Genomic DNA, 18,987 nt, shown 5'->3' with positions numbered 1-18,987 from the left:
AGTAGCTGGTCAAGATAACAGCCGTGGGTGAAATAGTGAAAGGCTTCGCCTATTTCCACGTTGCAGCCCATTCAGTGCAATATCTGCGCTGGTAAAAATCGTATTGTTTACTAAGAAATTCAAAGGCAAATCATGTCAATTAGAATTGGCTTGAACCCTGACGATGGGATCTAAAGGTTTTGGGAACTCCATTGAGATAAATCTCAGTCTTTTGACATTAAACTTTGTGTCTGTTCAGAGAATAAACAGGCGTCTGGATGGCACGTGTTATTGATGGCACACACTGTAGGAACGCTCAAAGAGTAACAGATGTGTGGCTTACTCCCAGCATGGAGGACTTGGTGGACCTTGCTCACAGGAAGTTCACTGGCCGTTGTTACAAAACACATCTAAATTTGGCCGTCTAAGTCTGTTTTGGTGGTCTGTTTTTACAACTTGGCAAGAATGTCAGAGTAAGGAAAATCATCTGACATTGGGGTTGAGTAACAATCATGTTTATTGAAGCAAGGAGCATTAATCTAATGCATCTTCAAACGCACAGTTAAACACACCCTCACTGGCCTCAGTGGTTGCAATGCAGAAGGGAATACTTACTATGACTAAATTAAAAGAAAGAGTTTGTGCACTAAACAGCTTAATCTACCCGGCGAAAGGACGGGTTCGTCCTCAACACGCTTATGAATGCTTCGGCTTACTGTGTTCAGCTCGGCATGAACAACATTTACAACGTTTGCTTGTCACCCAGAAGGGTCAGTAGCTAGAAAAAATGATTTGTCCGTCATGTGCAAAACTCTTCAGGCTCATGCATCCCTAGGTTTCCATTTCTCCCCCGACTTCGTCTCCTCTCTCCAGTCTACTCGATCTCGTTTGAGCTTCCGTTTGCCACGTGGATCTCGATTTCTATTAGGAGGAAAAAGAAAATGTGTATAAAAATGATTGAAATTACGACATACTTGAATAATACAAATTGGCCTACACACATATTAGTGATTTTAAGCTATATTTTGGGTGGTTCTTTGTTGTGAGTCACCTTTGCAGGGTCCGTTCTCAAAGACGATGTCGTCAATTGCGATGTCACTTCTCACTGATGAACCTCTGGTGGCCTCGAACACGATCTAGGGAGTCAATAAAAGCATGTTTAACACCTGTGGTCCGGTCAGACCCTCCCTATAGGCTCACTGCACTTTGTGTGTTGAATGAACAATGAACAGCCCCCATGTACAGCCATGTAAAAGTGTCACTTTGTGGGCAGCATAGGGAGAGATGACCCCAGCTCTCTGAGCTAGCAGTGCATTGAGCAGGGGTCCCAAACTCTACCGTGCTGTGACCCACCTGTTGAGGTACACCTCAATATGTTTTATGTTGCCATTATGTTAAAAACGGGATTAACCTTTCTATTTGTATCTATATCAATACAATATTCTTCTTTAAATTTTAATTTTTTCTTTATTATAATGTACCTGATGCTGATGAGGTGATATATGTTATATTTATTATTATACATATTATATATATATATATTGTACCTGATGCTGATAGTCCGAGTGGTACTCCACGACGGCCCGCAGCCAGGCCACGCTCTGCTCCCCCGCGCGTTTCCATAGCAACGTGTCCTCCCCGTCCCGGGCCAGGTGCACGCGCAGCTCCCCGACCCCCGAGCCGTACATGTGGTAGAAGAACCTCAGGCACTTGGGGAGGTGGGACCCCCGCAGGGCCCTCGAACGCAGCCTCACGCCCTGTCCCGGCATCATGGGGGAAGCCTCCATGTACATGTAGTAGCCTGGTGGGGACACAGCGGTCATTCATGTTCACAGCATGGGAGTGGCCTCCATTCATAAATAACAGCATGGGAGACGCCTTCATGTTTAGTCGTAACACTTGGTCATACAGAGTTCATCCATAAATAACAGCATGGGAGACACCTCCATGTTTAGTAGTAGCCTGTGGTGGGACAGAGTTCATTCATAAATTACCACGTGTTATACATCTGTTGTCCCTGTCAGGGTCACATATACAGCATCCATTCGTAAATAACATTTACGCTTCTCTCCTATAGGTCCCTGTCACATGTGCAGCGTTCACTCCTTTACTATATTGTCCTATAGATCTGCATAACCTGTCCCAACCAAGCCATGTTCTAAAGATCTGTTGTCCCTGTCAGATAAACAGCATCGGTTCATAAACACATGTACTATACTGTTCTATTTCATCCTTACTGACCGCCAGAGGCGGTGCTTGAAGCACTGGATCTCCACCTCGCGCATGCGCATTTAGAGTACCTAATAACAACATAGTCACCTGTGACCCCCACGTGACACCGGGAAGGCTATATCTTCCGGTGTCATTAGAGGATCTGTTCCTTACATCTTCTCGCTGCGCAGGTACCGTATTGAACCTTTGTTTGAGAAAGGAAGGAAGCTGTTACAACTGGCTACGTGCAGCCTCGTGACCAAGGTCGGAGCTGCGGGTAACCCGTCCTCCAGAGGCTGTGGCTAGTTCATACAGATACTTAGTAGAAAGAAAGTAACTATAAGAAGAGTGGCCGGCGTTTGTTTGGGAGGGCAGTGTGCTCGCTCCCGCTCCCAGCACTCGTTCGCCTCTTGCTCTGTTATTGTTTGTTGTGTTAGCCGTTAGCTCTGCTCTGTTCTAACCATCAATTTATTTAGCCCTTACAACTTACCGGTGAAGGCAGTGCTCTCGCTCCCGCTCCCAGAAACGTTTTTGTTTGGTTTCTCCCTTGTTTAGCAGCAGCGCTTACGCTCAAGCTAATTAATATCGGTCGACTTAATTTTCTGGTGAAGGCAGTGTTCTCGCCCCTGCTCCCGTTAACGCCGCAATTACCCCTTGTTTGGTTGATAATTAGTAGCAGCGATCACGCTCAGGCTAATTAGTTTCGGTTTTTCATTTTTTCTGACGAGGGAAGTGCTCTCGCTTCCGCTCCCAGTACGCTGCCGGTGGCTACCTCTATAATGGCCCACCTGTGTGTCGCCTGTGCGGCTCCTCTTGAGCCTGAGGACGGCCACGACAGTTGCCCTCCTTGCCTCGGTCTCGGGCATCTGAGGGAGAGCCTCACGGACAGCGCCCGTTATGAACTGCAGCCTCCTGCCTTGGGTGCTCAGAGTGGCTAGGCTAGCAGAGCTGGAGAATCGGGCAGCAGCCAACGACCCCTCTGCTTTAATGAGCCTCCCTCCCGATCAGCCCGGTCGTTCGAGAGGGCGGCAGCGGCATGATGGGGCTGCGGCTATGGGTGCCCCCCCCAAAAAGAAGGCAAGGGGCGGCCTTGCTGCTAGGGTGGACGGATTGGCGTCCGACATGGGGCAAATCCGGTCCCTCCTCCTGGCCCTTCAGCCTGGGACTGGTCAGGGGCTGGCGGGGCTACAGCCCGGCCCTCCCTCCTCCCAATTTGAAAGCGAAGAGAAGCTCTCTCTGGCGGCTTCGGCTAACCTCTTTAATGAGACTATGACCGAGGGCGATGCCTCCCACACGTTGGATGAGGCCTCCTGCTCTTCGGCACAAGGCTCCCTGCAGGGTGCAGCGACACCTCCATGGCGGCCGTCCTGCGGACCGCTCTGGCTCGCCTGCAGCTTGACGCACAGACGGAGTCAGCCCAGGCCAGCGCCTTCTTCAGGCGCAACCCTGTCCCGGCCACATTCTCCGTCCCTCCTTCAGAGGAGTATCTGAAGGAGCTCCATGCTTGCTGGAGGGACACTAGGGCCCTGTCCCACTCGACGTCGGACGCCCGGACCTTGGCTGCCATGCAGAATGCGGCACAGGTTGGGCTGGGCCGCATGCCAGCAGTCGAGCCTGCCATCGCCTCCCTGATTCTGGCTCCTGATGAGGCTCTGAGGCCAAATGCCAGGTGCCCTCGGCCACAGTGCAGGGTCACAGATGACCTCCTATCAAAGGCCTACGACGCAGCGGCGCGCATGGGTCGTATTGGGAACTCCCTTTCCCACCTGCTGCTGGGTCTTTCGACCTCTCTGCAGCAGGCCCAGGTCGAGCCGCCGCTGCAGAGTCTGAGTGACGCCTCGTTGCAGGCTTTTGCCCTCATGTCGAGGGAGTTAGGGCGCACTATGTCCACCCTCGTGCAGACTCGCCGCCAGGTCTGGCTTGCGCAGTCGCCCTTGACGGAGACATGTAGGAGGGTCCTTCGTGCGGTGCCGGTGGAACCAGGGGAGCTCTTTGGGTCAGCTGCCCTGGAAGCACTGGAGGGGGCTGCCCGAGCTAGGCAGACCAGGCAGCAACTGTCAGGCCTAAATAGGAGTGTGTCTGCTCCTAGCAGGCCTGGGGGCCCCTCGGCAGTCCCCCAGCGGTGCTTTCAGCCACCTGAGTACTCCGGTGGCCTACGAAGGTCCCAGCGGGCTGCGCAACCGCCAACGGATGGCTTTCGGGCCCCCGAACGCCTACCTACCTGGCAGCCCCGTGACCCACAACCCAACCGACGCCCCCCCCAGAGCCTCAGGAGGCCGGGGGGGTAGGCGCTAGGCCCTCGGGGCCGGTCGTCGGGAGTTTTTCCCATCAGCAGCTTAGCTACTGGGCTGCCTGTACTTCAGACCCTTGGGTGGTTTCCACCTTGACCCAAGGGTACGAGTTACAGTTCCGACGTCGGCCCCTAGCCTTCAGCCGGGTCAAAATGACTGTCGTCAACGACCCGGCAGAGGCCTTAGCTCTGGACCAGGAGTTGTCCACCCTCCTGGCCAAAGGGGCAATCGAGCCAGTGGATCCTCTGCTGCACCCCAGAGGGTTCTATTCGAGATTTTTTCTCTTGAAAAGGAAAGATGGCAGGTTTTCGCTCAATTCTCGACCTGAGGGGACTCAACCGGTTCCTGAAGGTCCTGCCATTCCACATGCTCACCGCTTCCGACACGCTGCGGGTGGTCGCAAGGGGAGAATGGTTCACCACGGTGGACCTAAGGGACGCATACTTCCACGTCCCAATTGCACCGCGCCATCAGCACTTCCTCCGGTTCGCCTTTTGCGGCCGGCACTTTCAATTCAGGGTACTTCCCTTTGGTCTCTCCCTCTCTCCGAGGGTATTCACCAGGGTGGTGGCGGCAGCTCTCGCACCCCTGCAGAAGCAGGGCACGAAGGTCCTGCCTTATTTGGACGACTGGCTGATCTGTGCACCTTCCCAGTCTCAGGCGGCCCGGGACACGGCTCGGCTGCTCTTGCACGTGGCCCGGCTTAGCCTGACGGTGAATTTTGTGAAGAGTCGCCTGGACCCATCCCAACGGGTCGCATACCTGGGGATGGTCCTAGACTCGGACGCTATGAGGGCCTATCTGTCACCTCAGCGTGTGACCGACATCCTCCTCTGCCTACCCCGCTTTGGGTATGGCAGGATGGTACCATTCCTTTTTTGCCTGCAGCTCTTGGGCAAGCTGACAGCTGCCTCAGCTGTGGTGCCCCTCGGCTTGCTGTCTCTGCGCCCTATGCAGATGTGGCTGAACAGCCTCCACTTGGACCCCAAGTGGCACAGGCACCGAAAGGTCAGAGTGTCTCGGCAGTGCCTCTTCTCTCTGTCCGAGAGAAGGAGAAAGAGGTCGTATATGTCTGTGGGTGTACCCATGGGCACCATTCCATCCCGTCGGGAGCTGGTCACAACAGACGCCTGCCTATCAGGATGGGGCGCGGTTTGGCAGGGCAGGACTGCCCAAGGGCAGTGGCCGGCCCAGAACCACGCTCACATCAATGTGCTAGAGCTCAGGGCGGTACAGCTAGCACTCAATCATTTTCTGCCTCATTTGAGAGGCAAGCATGTGCTGGTTCGATCCGACAACATGTCAGCTGTTGCCCAGATCAACCACCAAGGGGGGACCCGGTCTTCACGGCTACTCCGGGTATCTCGGAACTTGTTGGCCTGGGCATATCCCCGCCTGGCCAGCGTACGGGCGGTCTTCATACCGGGGCAAAGGAACCAGGTCGCAGATTTTCTATCGCGGCAGAAGCCCCCACCGGGGGAGTGGCGGCTTCATCCGGAGGTGGTGGAAACGTTGTGGGGTCTCTTTGGCAGGGCGGAGGTAGACCTCTTTGCATCAGAGGAATCCGCACATTGCCCCCTCTGGTTCTCCTGGACGGAGGTGACCGGCCCCCTCGGACAGGATGCCTTAGCTCACGACTGGCCACAGAGTCCTCTGTATGCCTTCCCACCGCTGCCCCTGATTCTCCCCACACTCCAGAGGGTATTTCTGCAGGGCCACAGGTTACTTCTGGTGGCCCCCTACTGGCCAGGGAGACTCTGGTTTCCACTGCTGCGCAGGCTCTGCTGCAGCTCTCCATGGCGCCTCCCCTGCAGGAAGGACCTCCTTTCGCAGCTGGGGGGCCAGATTTGGCACCCAGATCCCCGTCGCCTCCAGCTCTGGGCCTGGCCGCTGCAGGGCCCGACTCACTGCTGAATGTTTGCACTGAAGCCGTCAGGAATACCATTCTGAGTGCCAGGGCACCATCTACCAGAGCACAGTATGCTAACAGATGGAGGTTATTCTGCCCAAGGTGCTTTCACGCACCTATTTTAACCAGCTGGCACGTTTTAACTCCCCATCTGAGGGGAATGAGTCCGAGATGCTATGCCCGGTGCGGGCGCTTAGGGCTTACATTGCTGCTACGGCCGGTATACGGCAGTCCGAGCAACTGTTTGTATGTCACGGTGGCCCTAACAGAGGTTCTGCCTTGTCTAAACAGAGGCTATCCCACTGGGTCGTCGACGCCATTAAACACGCCTATGTGGCCAGTGGCCGCCCCCCGCCATCCGGGTTTAGGTGCCACTCCACCAGAAGCGTGTCGACATCGTGGGCCGCACTAAGAGGTGTACCCCTGGAGTCGATCTGTGCCGCGGCATCATGGACCTCACCGGGCACCTTTACAAGGTTTTACCGAGTCAACGTCGCCAGTCCCCACCCGATGAGTGTGGTCCTACTGCCAAGCTCTCTTACCTCCAATGAGTGAGGTGGGTTTTGGATTCTTTGTGACCTTTTTGGTATGGGTCATCCAGTGCTTTAAGCACCGCCTCTGGCGGTCAGTAAGGATGAAATAGAACGATAGTTACGAATGTAACTACGGTTCTATGAATCCTGGATGACCGCCAGAGCGTTCAGTCACTCAGAATCCTTGTGTTCTCGCGAGAAGATTCTAGGAACAGATCCTCTAATGACACCGGAAGATATAGCCTTCCCGGTGTCACGTGGGGGTCACAGGTGACTATGTTGTTATTAGGTACTCGAAATGCGCATGCGCGAGGTGGAGATCCAGTGCTTTAAGCACCGCCTCTGGCAGTCATCCAGGATTCATAGAACCGTAGTTACATTCGTAACTATCGTTTCAAATATACGTTGTCCCCATCACACATACAGCATCATTCATAAATACCATTTACTATACTGTTCTATAGATGTTGTCCCCATCATATACAGCATTCATTCATAAATAACATTGACTATACTGCTCTATAGATCTGTGGTGAGGGCAGGGTATTCACCCAGTCCCGTGGTGTGGTCTCCTCTTGGGCCGGTGTAGGAGGTCGGGGTGGACCCCCTCCTCCACATCCAGTCGCCAGCGTCCCCCCGTTTGTCCTGGGTGTAGCCACACAGGCCCGCCTCAAAGTCACAGTGGCCGGGGACGGACAGGGACAGCCCTGTGAGGGAGAGAGCCACAACCAGGAACACATGGGGGTGAGGGAGTCGAGTTCTCTGAAGAACAATAGGCTACGGCGCCACAGAAACCACAGAGGATGATAACACTGTGCTTGTAGCTGTTGTATGGCTGCCTTTGAAAACACGAGCCAGAAACTAATGCTCCAAACCCAGCGGGTCGCCGGTGGGTCAGGAGGTAAGAGAAACAGGATCATCGCTGCGTTGGTATTTTCTCTTTTGTTTTTAATGTTTTTTTTGTTATATTTTCATATTTTATATTGAAAATATATTCTTAGAAAAAAATATGTTAGAAGAACCACTATATGTAACAAATCTAAGGAATTGGTGTACCTTAGACCTACATTTAATTTTTTTTATATCTATGAATTCCTGGCATGACTTAAAGGCAAACAATGTGAGTTGTTTGTCGAATTATTTGCCAAAGCAATATCCGGACACTAAATCAAATGGAATGTGGATATCCCTCTATCGGAATCCCATCCTCTCTCTCGCCCATCGCAGCCAAACCCATGGAGCTGAGGTGGATATCGCTGCCTCTGAACTAAGCATGCTGGGAAGCCCCACCCTCTCTCTCTCTAGCCAATAACAGACATTTGAATCACACTGTGCCAGGTGTTCCGTCCTGACGAGAGTACGTCGGGAACGAGGTGACACTCAAGTGCAGATGTGTTTTTTCCATGATGTACATTTTATTGTTTGACCCAAACAGGCGGCCACCAGAGAGAAGCGAAAGGTTTCTCTGGGTTGAATGGAGGTGAATGGGTCATGGATGGTTCCTCTCACCTGCCTTCAGCTCACAGTCTCCCAGGCTCAGGCTGATGTCGTCCAACGCCACAGAGCCACAGTCCCAGAAACTCCTGCAGATGCTGACAAACAGCAGCTTCACAGCGCACACACACACACACACACACACACACACACACACACACACACACACACACACACACACACACACACACACACACACACACACATACACACACACGGACACCCTCAGAAACAGATATGTGCATCTAATGATAACCACACATGTGGACAAACGTACAAAGCTTTGATCAAGACTATTTAATAACAAATTATATCTTCAGTGTGTCCTTCAGTCGATACTAATTAGGATCACAATGATTATTATTATTAAAAACAATAGTTGTTTTTTTCATGTCACCACTGTGCTGCATTAAAATACATCTATTTTATTTCTGATGAATTTTTCTTCTCAAGAAGACTATGTTATCAAAGTAGTAGACAGTTTTATCCAAGAAGAAGGCTATTTAATCCAAGTAGATAACAATTTTATCCAAGTAGTAGGCTATTTTATGCAAGCAGTGATGTATCGGTTCAGAATGAAACCGATTCATGAAAGCCTGTCCTATGACAGCTTTCATTTAATGAGCAAGTGGCCAGAAGGCAACAGCACCATAATGTACTCCCACCCTGCTCATGGAAGTACACATTAGGATATTTTAAAGCTTTTTTTTTTCGGAATGACTCATTTCCAGATGATCATTGAATCATGTAAAATGCAGTGTTCTTTATTAGTTCAGCATGTCACCCTCCGCAAACTAAACGCATACATGTGGTCGAAATATGTGTGTCCTCCTTGCCTCGTCTTGCACGCTTTAATCAACAATCGATTGTTTCCGAGGAACCCACCGAAAACGCTTATTTTGTTTGGCGTCCACAAGGCACAACTTGTACGATTAAGAGCCTGACCTTGGACGGCTGTGTGGTCTGGAAGGTGATGTCATTGGCGATCCAGATGCCTTTGGACCTCTCCCCCTGGGTCCAGACCTTCTCTTGCTTTTTGCTGCTCTGATGCTGAAGGTACACCACCAGGGCCTGCTCCGTCTGGCTGAAACCTGCACTTACAAACACGTTCGACAGGACTTCAATCAATGGATCAACTCAACCCACCAACCGATCAATCAACAAACCAATCAATCAATCAACCGCCATCCGTCTCAATAAAATCAACGGAGGATCAGCAAGTAGGCTATTACCCAATCAACCAAACTCAAAACAGCCACTCTGTCTGACAGTCTGTCTCAGAGAACACTTCATTTACCGCTCGGAGAGCAGTATAAATGTCAGAAAGTAATTCACTAGCCCCTCAGAGAGCAGTATCTCAGAGAATTCTTCACCCACGACTCCGAGAGAACTATGTCAGAGAGTACTTCACTCACCTCTCAGAGAGTATAGTCCTACATCAGAGTACTTCACCCACCACTCAGAGAGTACTATGTCAGAGAGTACTTCACTCACCGCTCAGAGAGTATAGTCCTACATCAGAGTACTTCACTCACCGCTCAGAGAGCAGTATATCAGAGAGTACTTCCCTGAGCCCTCAGAGAGCAGTATATCAGAGAGTACTTCCCTGAGCCCTCAGAGAGCAGTATATCAGAGAGTACTTCCCTGAGTCCTCAGAGTGCAGTATATCAGAGAGTACTCGGCTCACCTCTCAGAGAGTAATGGGCCCTCAGGCAGTACTTCATGTTCCCAGGGAGTAGGGGGCTGACCAGGCGACTGACGTAGCTGAAACGGGCTCCCGGTCTGGAGCCAGGGGTCACTCTGGACTGGGACAGCAGGAAGGATCCTGCGGAAAGAGAGAGGAGCTCATCTCTGTTCTCTCTCAGAGGTCCCAGATTCCTCTTGGTGCGTGTGCAAAGCTGGGAGGATTGGTTTTCCCAGACTGCACCTGGCATTCATCTCAGTTTATTGCACGCACGTCTTTGGTGTTGTCAACCCCGTCGGCTTCAAACATGCATCATGTTTTGCAACTCACGAGATTAATGCAGTGAATATCATGAATCCAGCAATGGCATTTGGGGATTCGGTTTGCGCTTCAAACTTTACAAAGTAAGGCAACCAGAAATGGTAACATGGGGACATTTGCAGTTTGGCGGTCCATACGTCAACATAATGTCTGAGGTAAAAATCATATTCTTTAAAACAGGGATATTCCCGGGTACAGCTCCAGCCAGCGACATCTGGCCCGCTGATCCAAAGGACTTTATCCAAGGGCCAAGAGTCCTCAGCCCCGGGCAGGAACAAAGCCCACACGCCATGCTATGTGGAGCTAGCTGGGGAGCTAGATGTACCCACCTGCCCCTGTGGTGTGGTCCCCGTTCCTGAACAGGTTGGGCTTGACGGCCACCCTCTTCCAGGCCGAGCCCAGGTTGGTGTCCTGGGTGTAGTGGCACAGCCCAGACTCAAAGTCGCAGTTCGCAATGGAAGGGTCAAAGGTCGGCTCTGTGAAGGACACAGTTGGAGGTTCAATTGATGTGCAAAAGTTTGAGAGCCTCGAATTGTTTTTAGCAGCTCACTGTTGTAGCTCACTAGTGGTTGTAGCTCACCAGTGGTTGTAGATCACAATTGAGCGTAGCTCACCAGTGGTTGTAGATCACTATTGAGCGTAGCTCACCAGTGGTTGTAGATCACTATTGAGCGTAGCTCACCAGTGTCTGCACTGCAGAATTCGGAGGAGAAGGTGATGTCATCGACCTTGACCCGACCCCCGCGCTGACTGTTGAACGCCACTTCAAAGACCACCTAACGCATGCAAACACACACACACACACGCACACACACACACACACACACACACACACACACACACACACACACACACACACACACACGCGCACACACACACACACACACACACACACACACACACACACACACACACACACACACACACACACACACACACACACACACACACACACAAACAAACACACACAGGTAAACACGAATGCAGACACACGCTGTGACCAGAGTTGTGTCTGTGTGTGTGTTTGCACATATATATATATATGCTCATAATGTAATAAATACACACAGACAAAGGATGCGTTTTAACATCACAGAAAGAGGAGCCTCTACTGGCTAAACACGGTCCATAGAGCTAGATATGAGACACCTCCGTACCAACCTGTACTGGGTAAATACGACTATAGAGCTAGACGTAGACAGACAACGCTCCACTAAACTGTACTGGGTATAGACAGACCCCTCTCCACTGACCTGTACTGGGTACGGAGCCTTGACGTCCACCTGCACTGGGATCCACTCAGAGGGGTCGGCAACCCAGTTGGTCTGGTTCTCCGAGGCGGCGTTCCACACCTCCTGGTACTGGCCCAGCTGGTCCCGGGTGTACACGGAAAACCGGTTCCCGGGCTTTTCCCCGCGCTGGTACTGGAAGCCCAGACAGCCCGACATGGGCACGGTCGTCATGGGCGACACCAGCTTGGCCACCTCCTTGAAGGTCTTGGCATAGATGGAGTCCACGTACATGAAGTGGCCTACGAAGAGATGTCCGATATGAGGTCATTGATTATGCTTGTGTTTTTTTGCATCGTATTTGCTATCAGATGTTATCATATATTCTTATGATAGCTAAAGCTCTATTATCTCACTTTTCACGACACGTTTTTGCATTTTTTAAATGTGTGTCCATCACTAAATGTCTAGAATAAAAGTAATCCGTCCACGATCGACAAATGCAGTCCAGCTCTGTTTGGTCTGTGCCGACCAATGGCGGAGAAATAACAATCTCAACTCTGTGCACGTTTGTTTCTCAGACAGGATGTGGGGTCGAAAACATGGCCACACATAGACAGACCAGTATATTCCCTGTAGAGGAAACAATCTGTAGCTAGCTTTGTTTGGCTAATTACTTGGGTTTGGTTCTCTAGTAACATGGTTTGCAGCACTGTGTACAGTAATGCTAATCTGAGATCCAGCAGTCCTATTATGTTACAGCAGAACTTCTGATCCAACAGTCCTACTATGTTACAGCAGAACTTCTGATCCAACAGTCCTACTATGAGACCCTACTAGGAAACAGCAGAGAGCCTGGGTCGGAAACCAAAACGAAACTGTGGGGAAGTTAGGCCTTGTTTCCTGTTTTGTTATTGGAGATATTTGACGGAAGATAAACTGATTTACGGAAGGAAACAAAGCTTTCAGATGCCCTGTCTAGCCTGTCATCTCATGGTGTCACTGTCATCTCATGGTGACAAATCATTTCACGATAAATGACATGACAATGAAATTCCTATGAACACAATAATTAACAATAAAATGCTCCTTATGCTTCCAAAAGGGAGGCGTTCATTGCGATGTGATGTTGCAAAGTGCAAAGTTGTACAAAATGACATGGTACCTTTTAGTACTATAGAAAAATGCACATGGATCCTTCATGGGGATGCAGAAAACAATGAGCAATAGAGAGAGAAGCAGAGGTATCACAGAAGCTATAGAACGTCACTCACCGATTTTGTTGCTGTATGTGTTATCGCTTGGCAGATCGCTCTGGACAGCCACCCCCCCTCCTATGTACCAGTTCACGTTGGTGTTCCACTGGTTTCTGTAGCCACACAAGTGGGTCTCCTCAAAGTTACACTCTACACACAGGAAGACAAACAACATGCGTCTCATAAATCAACTTTTAAACGGAAAGAAACAACATGCATTGGCAATGTGTCTGTTATTTTCCATTCCAATGAAGCTCTTTCGAATTGAGCTGAATTTCAATGAGGGAGAGAGAGAGAGAGAGAGAGAGAGTGTGAGAGAGGGGAAAGGGAGAGAGAGGGGGAAGGGAGGCAGATCAAAAAGAAAATGAAGGAGGGAGGTGGTGAGAGATGCATAACAGCACAGCTAGGCTGTGCATATGGTGTAAATCTAAAGAAGATGTGTTCTGGAGTGATGAGTCCCGGAGTGATGTCACTGACCCAGGCAATATCCTGGACTGATGTGGATCTCAAAGATTGCCACGCTACTGCCCTGCAATTCCCCGGGACTGCCATCGATGGCCACCTGATGAAGACAACACGACATGATCAACACAGCAGCAACCCATTACGAAGTACACATCGTGAATAACATGTCAACATGTCAAACCAACACACAACCCATCCTCAAAAACCTACCAGCACAAAACATACATACAAGAGGACTAAGGAAAGGGCCCTACCAACTCCTGTTGGTTCATGCCACACAGTGTTACTGTGTGGTAACCTTCTGCTCCTAGTAAGCTAGGATGTAAGCTGCTTCTTCTTCTTCTTCTTCTTCTTCTTCTTCTTCTTCTTCTTCTTCTTCTTCTTCTTCTTCTTCTTCTTCTTCTTCTTCTTCTTCTTCTTCTTCTTCTTCTTCTTCTTCTTCTTCTTCTTAACATCAACAACACGTCATGACCAACACAAGCTCATCAGTAGGTATTTGTTGTATATAAAGGAGCCAAACACTTAGTGTGAAGAAGAGCGATGCCATTACGGTGACATGGATATTACCAGCATATGCTGATTGGTTAAAAACTACTTGTGTTGAAGCAGAAGCACAAAAGTTCAAAGTTGAGGTTGGAAACTTTTTAAACCACGGTCGTATGCAGTTTGTCTTGAGCTGAATCCCTGCTGTGTCTTTTATCTTTTTGTTCCTTTTCTTTAACTCTCTGTTTTTATTGCCAGGTTTCACCCTTGGCATGTTGCAGTTATAAGCTTTATATTAGTATTGCAGATTTGTCTGAACTTGCGGCGTTAAAAAAGATCTTGTGCTGACCATCAGGTGTATTCTGTGCTTTTTCATTGTGTGCTTTTGTGGGTTTGTGTATGCATGGGTCTGTCTGCACTTTGAGGGTGTCTGCATTCTCTTTATATGACTCTCTCGGTTCTGATCTCTGCAGATATCTTGCAGTGCTTTGGGATGTTGTTAGATGTGTGTTTGTGCAGCCCTTAGAGTGGTCCTTCTTCCAATACTGATTGAATGCAATGATTGTTCAGAGATTTTCTTCAGAGCGTCACTGATGAAAAACATCTGCCAAACAAACAAGGAATGTAACTTAATCCAAATCACTATCTCTTTTGATTTTGACCACATTTTGGAAATTTTCTCCAAACTGGTTGAGTTCATCAATTTTACAGGGAACTAAGCTCTTTCTGAACATGGCTTTTGAACACAACGTTCTATTGACTGATTGTTCTTAGTTATTGATTGCTATTGATGTTTTTTTTAGTTCTACTTACTTTTTACCTTGTTATTATTGTTAATTATTATTAACTACATGAGTATTAAGGCAACATGTGCTATATAAATCAATTGATTGATAGATTGAAGGCAATGATTGTTCAGAGCTTTGCGTAGAGGTCACTTTGGATGAAAAACATCTGCCAAAGAAACCCATATAATGTAATGCAATCCACCTCACTATCTATTTTGACTTCAAAAAGCAGCAAACACTATTTGAGTGAATCATTATTTAAAAAAAAAAGCTTAAAACACCAGGTCTTCAATTGGTGGAATTAAAGATTTCAATTCCTTATTCATTGCAAAGAGCAACCCAGCCAAGAGGTCTGGAAGGCCATGTTAAGAACACAGCAGTGTGACTGATCGACCGGAGCCCTCGCTGTGGCCTCTCTTAGGCGAGGTAATGGATGATATACTTCACCCGGGTCTGAACTCTGTGTTTATGTGGTGAGGAGACCCCTTGTTGAGTCCAGACATGCCCCTCCCCCTTCAATAACATCATGGCGTTTGCATTATCACCTCCACCACCACCTCCACAACCATCACCCCCAGCACCAGTACCACCACCACCACCATCCCCAGTACCACCACCACCACCATCCCCACTACCACCTCCACCTCCATCACCACAACCACCTCCACCTCAATCTCCACTACCACCTCCACCTCCATCACCACAACCACCTCCACCTCCATCTCCACCACCACCACCACCTCCACCTCCATCACCACTACCACCTCCACCTCCATCACCACTATACCGACACCACCACCTCCACCTCAACCTCCACCACCACCTCCACCACCACCACCATCATCATCACCACCACCTCCACCTCAACCTCCACCACCACCTCCACCACCACCATCATCATCACCACCACCTCCACAGCCACCTCCATAACCACCTCCACAACCACCACCACAATCATCATCACCACCACTACCTCCAAGACCACCAGTATCACCACCACCACCACCAACACCTCCCCCATCAACACCGCCAGTGATCAACTCCTATACCACCACCTCTACTGCCGCCTCAACCACCACCACCAGCCCCACCATCAGCCCCACCACCACCACCACCACCACCAACAAAGAGTACTCTTCAAACAATTGTTTATACAAGGGTGTATATGCGTGCACGTGCGTGCCTGCGGTAGTTCATGTGCATGTGAAGGCATCCATTCATTTATCACCGTCTCGTCTCACTCCTTTATGCGTCTCTTTTTAAACAAAGGGAAGCATCCCTGGGCCTCTACATCATTTGTTTTGTTGGATCGACCTACATACTATACACAGGGCTACTGGGTCTGCTGAGCGAGTACTTTTAGTCTCTGAACCGGTTGGGATGATTTATTTAGATAGGGAAGTTCTTGAACATCGCTTTTAAACACTACCTTCTGTTTACTGATTGTTCATTGTGATTGATAGTATTATTGGTTTTGCGTACTTGTCACCCTGTTATTCTTATTGTTTATTATTGACTGTATGAGTATTAAGACACTGGTGTGGCTCATTTTAGAAATCAACCAAAGCAAATTCAAAAGACCCAACCTAAAACAAAAAAACAACATGTACACCAAAGGCTAATCCAGGAGCAGCCCCTGTACTGCTAGGTGTTTACCCTGTAGGGCTCAGTGGTGTTTGGCAGGTCCATGCTGGAGATGACCCAGCTGTCGGACGGGGCCTGGCTGCTCCACAGGGGCCTGTCGAAGCCCTTCCCCTCGCTGCGGAGCAGCACCTCCAGGCCGCCCGCCCCGGTGATCTGGTACACCAGCCTCAGGCAGCTCCAGTCCTCCTGGTCCAGGACCGGGCTCAGCAGCACCCCCCTGGCGCTGGCCTCCCCTCGCTGGGCCGCCACGCCTCCCTCCTCTGGGGCCTCCTGGTGCTCCCCCTCCGAGGTGCTGTCCACCGTCACGAAGCGGCCTGAGGGGCAGGAGACCAACAACACCATCAACACAATATGAGTAACACAACACCATCAACACAACACCATCAACACAACACGAGTAACACAACACCATCAGCACAATATGAGTAACACAACACCATCAACACAACACCATCAACACAACACGAGTAACACAACACCATCAACACAACACGAGTAACACAACACCATCAACACAATATGAGTAACACAACACCATCAACACAACACCATCAACACAACACGAGTAACACAACACCATCAACACAACACGATCAGCACAACATGAGTAACACTACACCATCAACACAACACCATCAACACAATATGAGTAACACAACACCATCAACACAGCACCATCAACACAACACGAGTAACACAACACCATCAACACAACACCATCAGCACAACATGAGTAACACAACACTATCAACACAACACGATCAGCACAACATGAGTAACACAACACCATCAACACAACACGATCAGCACAACACGAGCAACACAACACCATCAACACAACACGAGTAACACCATCAACACAACACCATCAACACAACACGAGTAACACAACACCATCAACACAACACCATCAACACAACACGAGTAACACAACACCATCAACACAACACCATCAGCACAACACGAGTAACACAACACCATCAGCACAACACGAGTAACACAACACCATCAACACAACACCATCAACACAACATGAGTAACACAACACCATCAACACAACACATTCAACACAACACGAGTAACACAACACCATCAACACAACACCATCAACACAACACGATCAGCACAACACGAGTAACACAACACCATCAACACAACACCATCAACACAACACGAGTAACACAACACCATCAACACAACACGATCAACACAACACGAGTAACACAACACCATCAACACAACACGAGTAACACAACACCATCAACACAACACGATCAGCACAACATGAGTAACACAACACCATCAACACAACACATTCAACACAACATGAGTAACATAACACCATCAACACAACACCATCAACACAACACGAGCAATACAACACCATCAACAAAACACCATCAGCACAACATGAGTAACACAACACCATCAACACAACACCTTCATCACAACATGAGTAACATAACACCATCAACACAACACCATCAACACAACATGAGTAACACAACACCATCAACACAACACGATCAGCACAACATGAGTAACACAACACCATCAACACAACACCATCAACACAACATGAGTAACACAACACCATCAACACAACACCATCAACACAACATGAGTAACATAACACCATCAACACAACACCATCAACACAACATGAGTAACACAACATGCTGAATACAACATGATCAACACAACACAAACATCACAACACGATCAACACAACACCATCAACACAACAAGATCAACACAACATGCCGTATACAACATGATCAACACAACACGATCAACACAACAAGAGTAACACAACAACATCAACACAACACGATCAACACAACATGATCAACACAACACGATCAACACAACATGCTGAATGCAACATGATCAACACAACACGAACGACACAACACGATTAACACAACACGATCAACACAAGATGATCAACACAAGACGATCAACACAACACGATCAACACAACGCGATCAACACAACGCGATCAGCACAACACGATCAACACAACATGCTGAATACAACATGATCAACACAACAAGGTCAACTCAACACCATAAACACAACACGATCATCACAACACAATCAACACAACACCATCAACACAACACGATCAACACAACATGATCAACACAACACGATCATCAACACAACATGCTGAATACACCATGATCAACACAACAAGATCAACACAACACCATCAACGCAACACGATCATCAGAACACAATCAACACAACACCATCAACACAACACGATCAACACAACATGATCAACACAACAAGATCAACACAACATGCTGAATACAACATGATCAACACAACCCGAACGACACAACACGATTAACACAACATGATCAACACGATACGATCAACACAACACGTTCAACACAACACGATCGACCCAACAAGATCAACACAACACCATCAACACAACACGATCATCACAACACAATCAACACAACACCATCAACACAACACCATCAACACAACACCATCAACACAACAAGATCAACACAACCCCATCATCACAACACAATCAACACAACACCATCAAAACAAGACGATCGACAGAACACCATCAACACAACACCATCAACACAACACAATCATAAAAACACGATCAACACAACACCATCAATACACGATCAATGCTCATATGCTTAAAAAAACACTTCCCCCTGAAGC

The 18,987-nt window shown here is 48.9% G+C and overlaps 1 protein-coding gene and 1 long non-coding RNA gene across 2 annotated transcripts in view; one reads left to right on the top strand and one right to left on the bottom strand.

Moving 5' to 3' along the window:
* Positions 1–734: 734 nt before the first annotated feature.
* The window catches only part of LOC115542925 (MAM domain-containing protein 2), a 21,861-nt gene continuing 3,608 nt past the window's right edge, over positions 735–18,987 (bottom strand). Inside the window, exons 3-15 of the mRNA XM_030355437.1 lie at positions 16,300–16,601; positions 13,385–13,469; positions 12,926–13,057; positions 11,676–11,953; positions 11,105–11,198; positions 10,752–10,898; positions 10,105–10,242; positions 9,363–9,508; positions 8,433–8,529; positions 7,475–7,630; positions 1,527–1,780; positions 1,031–1,115; positions 735–900 (exon numbers count right to left, since the gene is read on the bottom strand). Of these exons, the coding sequence (XP_030211297.1) occupies positions 854–900; positions 1,031–1,115; positions 1,527–1,780; positions 7,475–7,630; positions 8,433–8,529; positions 9,363–9,508; positions 10,105–10,242; positions 10,752–10,898; positions 11,105–11,198; positions 11,676–11,953; positions 12,926–13,057; positions 13,385–13,469; positions 16,300–16,601 (1,961 nt within the window). The 3' untranslated portion in view covers positions 735–853. The remainder of the gene's footprint in view (positions 901–1,030; positions 1,116–1,526; positions 1,781–7,474; positions 7,631–8,432; positions 8,530–9,362; positions 9,509–10,104; positions 10,243–10,751; positions 10,899–11,104; positions 11,199–11,675; positions 11,954–12,925; positions 13,058–13,384; positions 13,470–16,299; positions 16,602–18,987) is intronic.
* LOC115542926 (uncharacterized) lies at positions 7,637–8,519 on the top strand. Its single transcript, XR_003976632.1, has 2 exons — positions 7,637–7,824; positions 8,359–8,519. It is a non-coding gene; the product is annotated as an uncharacterized LOC115542926 (long non-coding RNA).

This window comes from Gadus morhua, chromosome 4 (assembly GCF_902167405.1).
Source record: "Gadus morhua chromosome 4, gadMor3.0, whole genome shotgun sequence".
Lineage (NCBI taxonomy): Eukaryota > Metazoa > Chordata > Actinopteri > Gadiformes > Gadidae > Gadus > Gadus morhua.
This window is presented reverse-complemented; position numbering and strand designations above follow the sequence as displayed.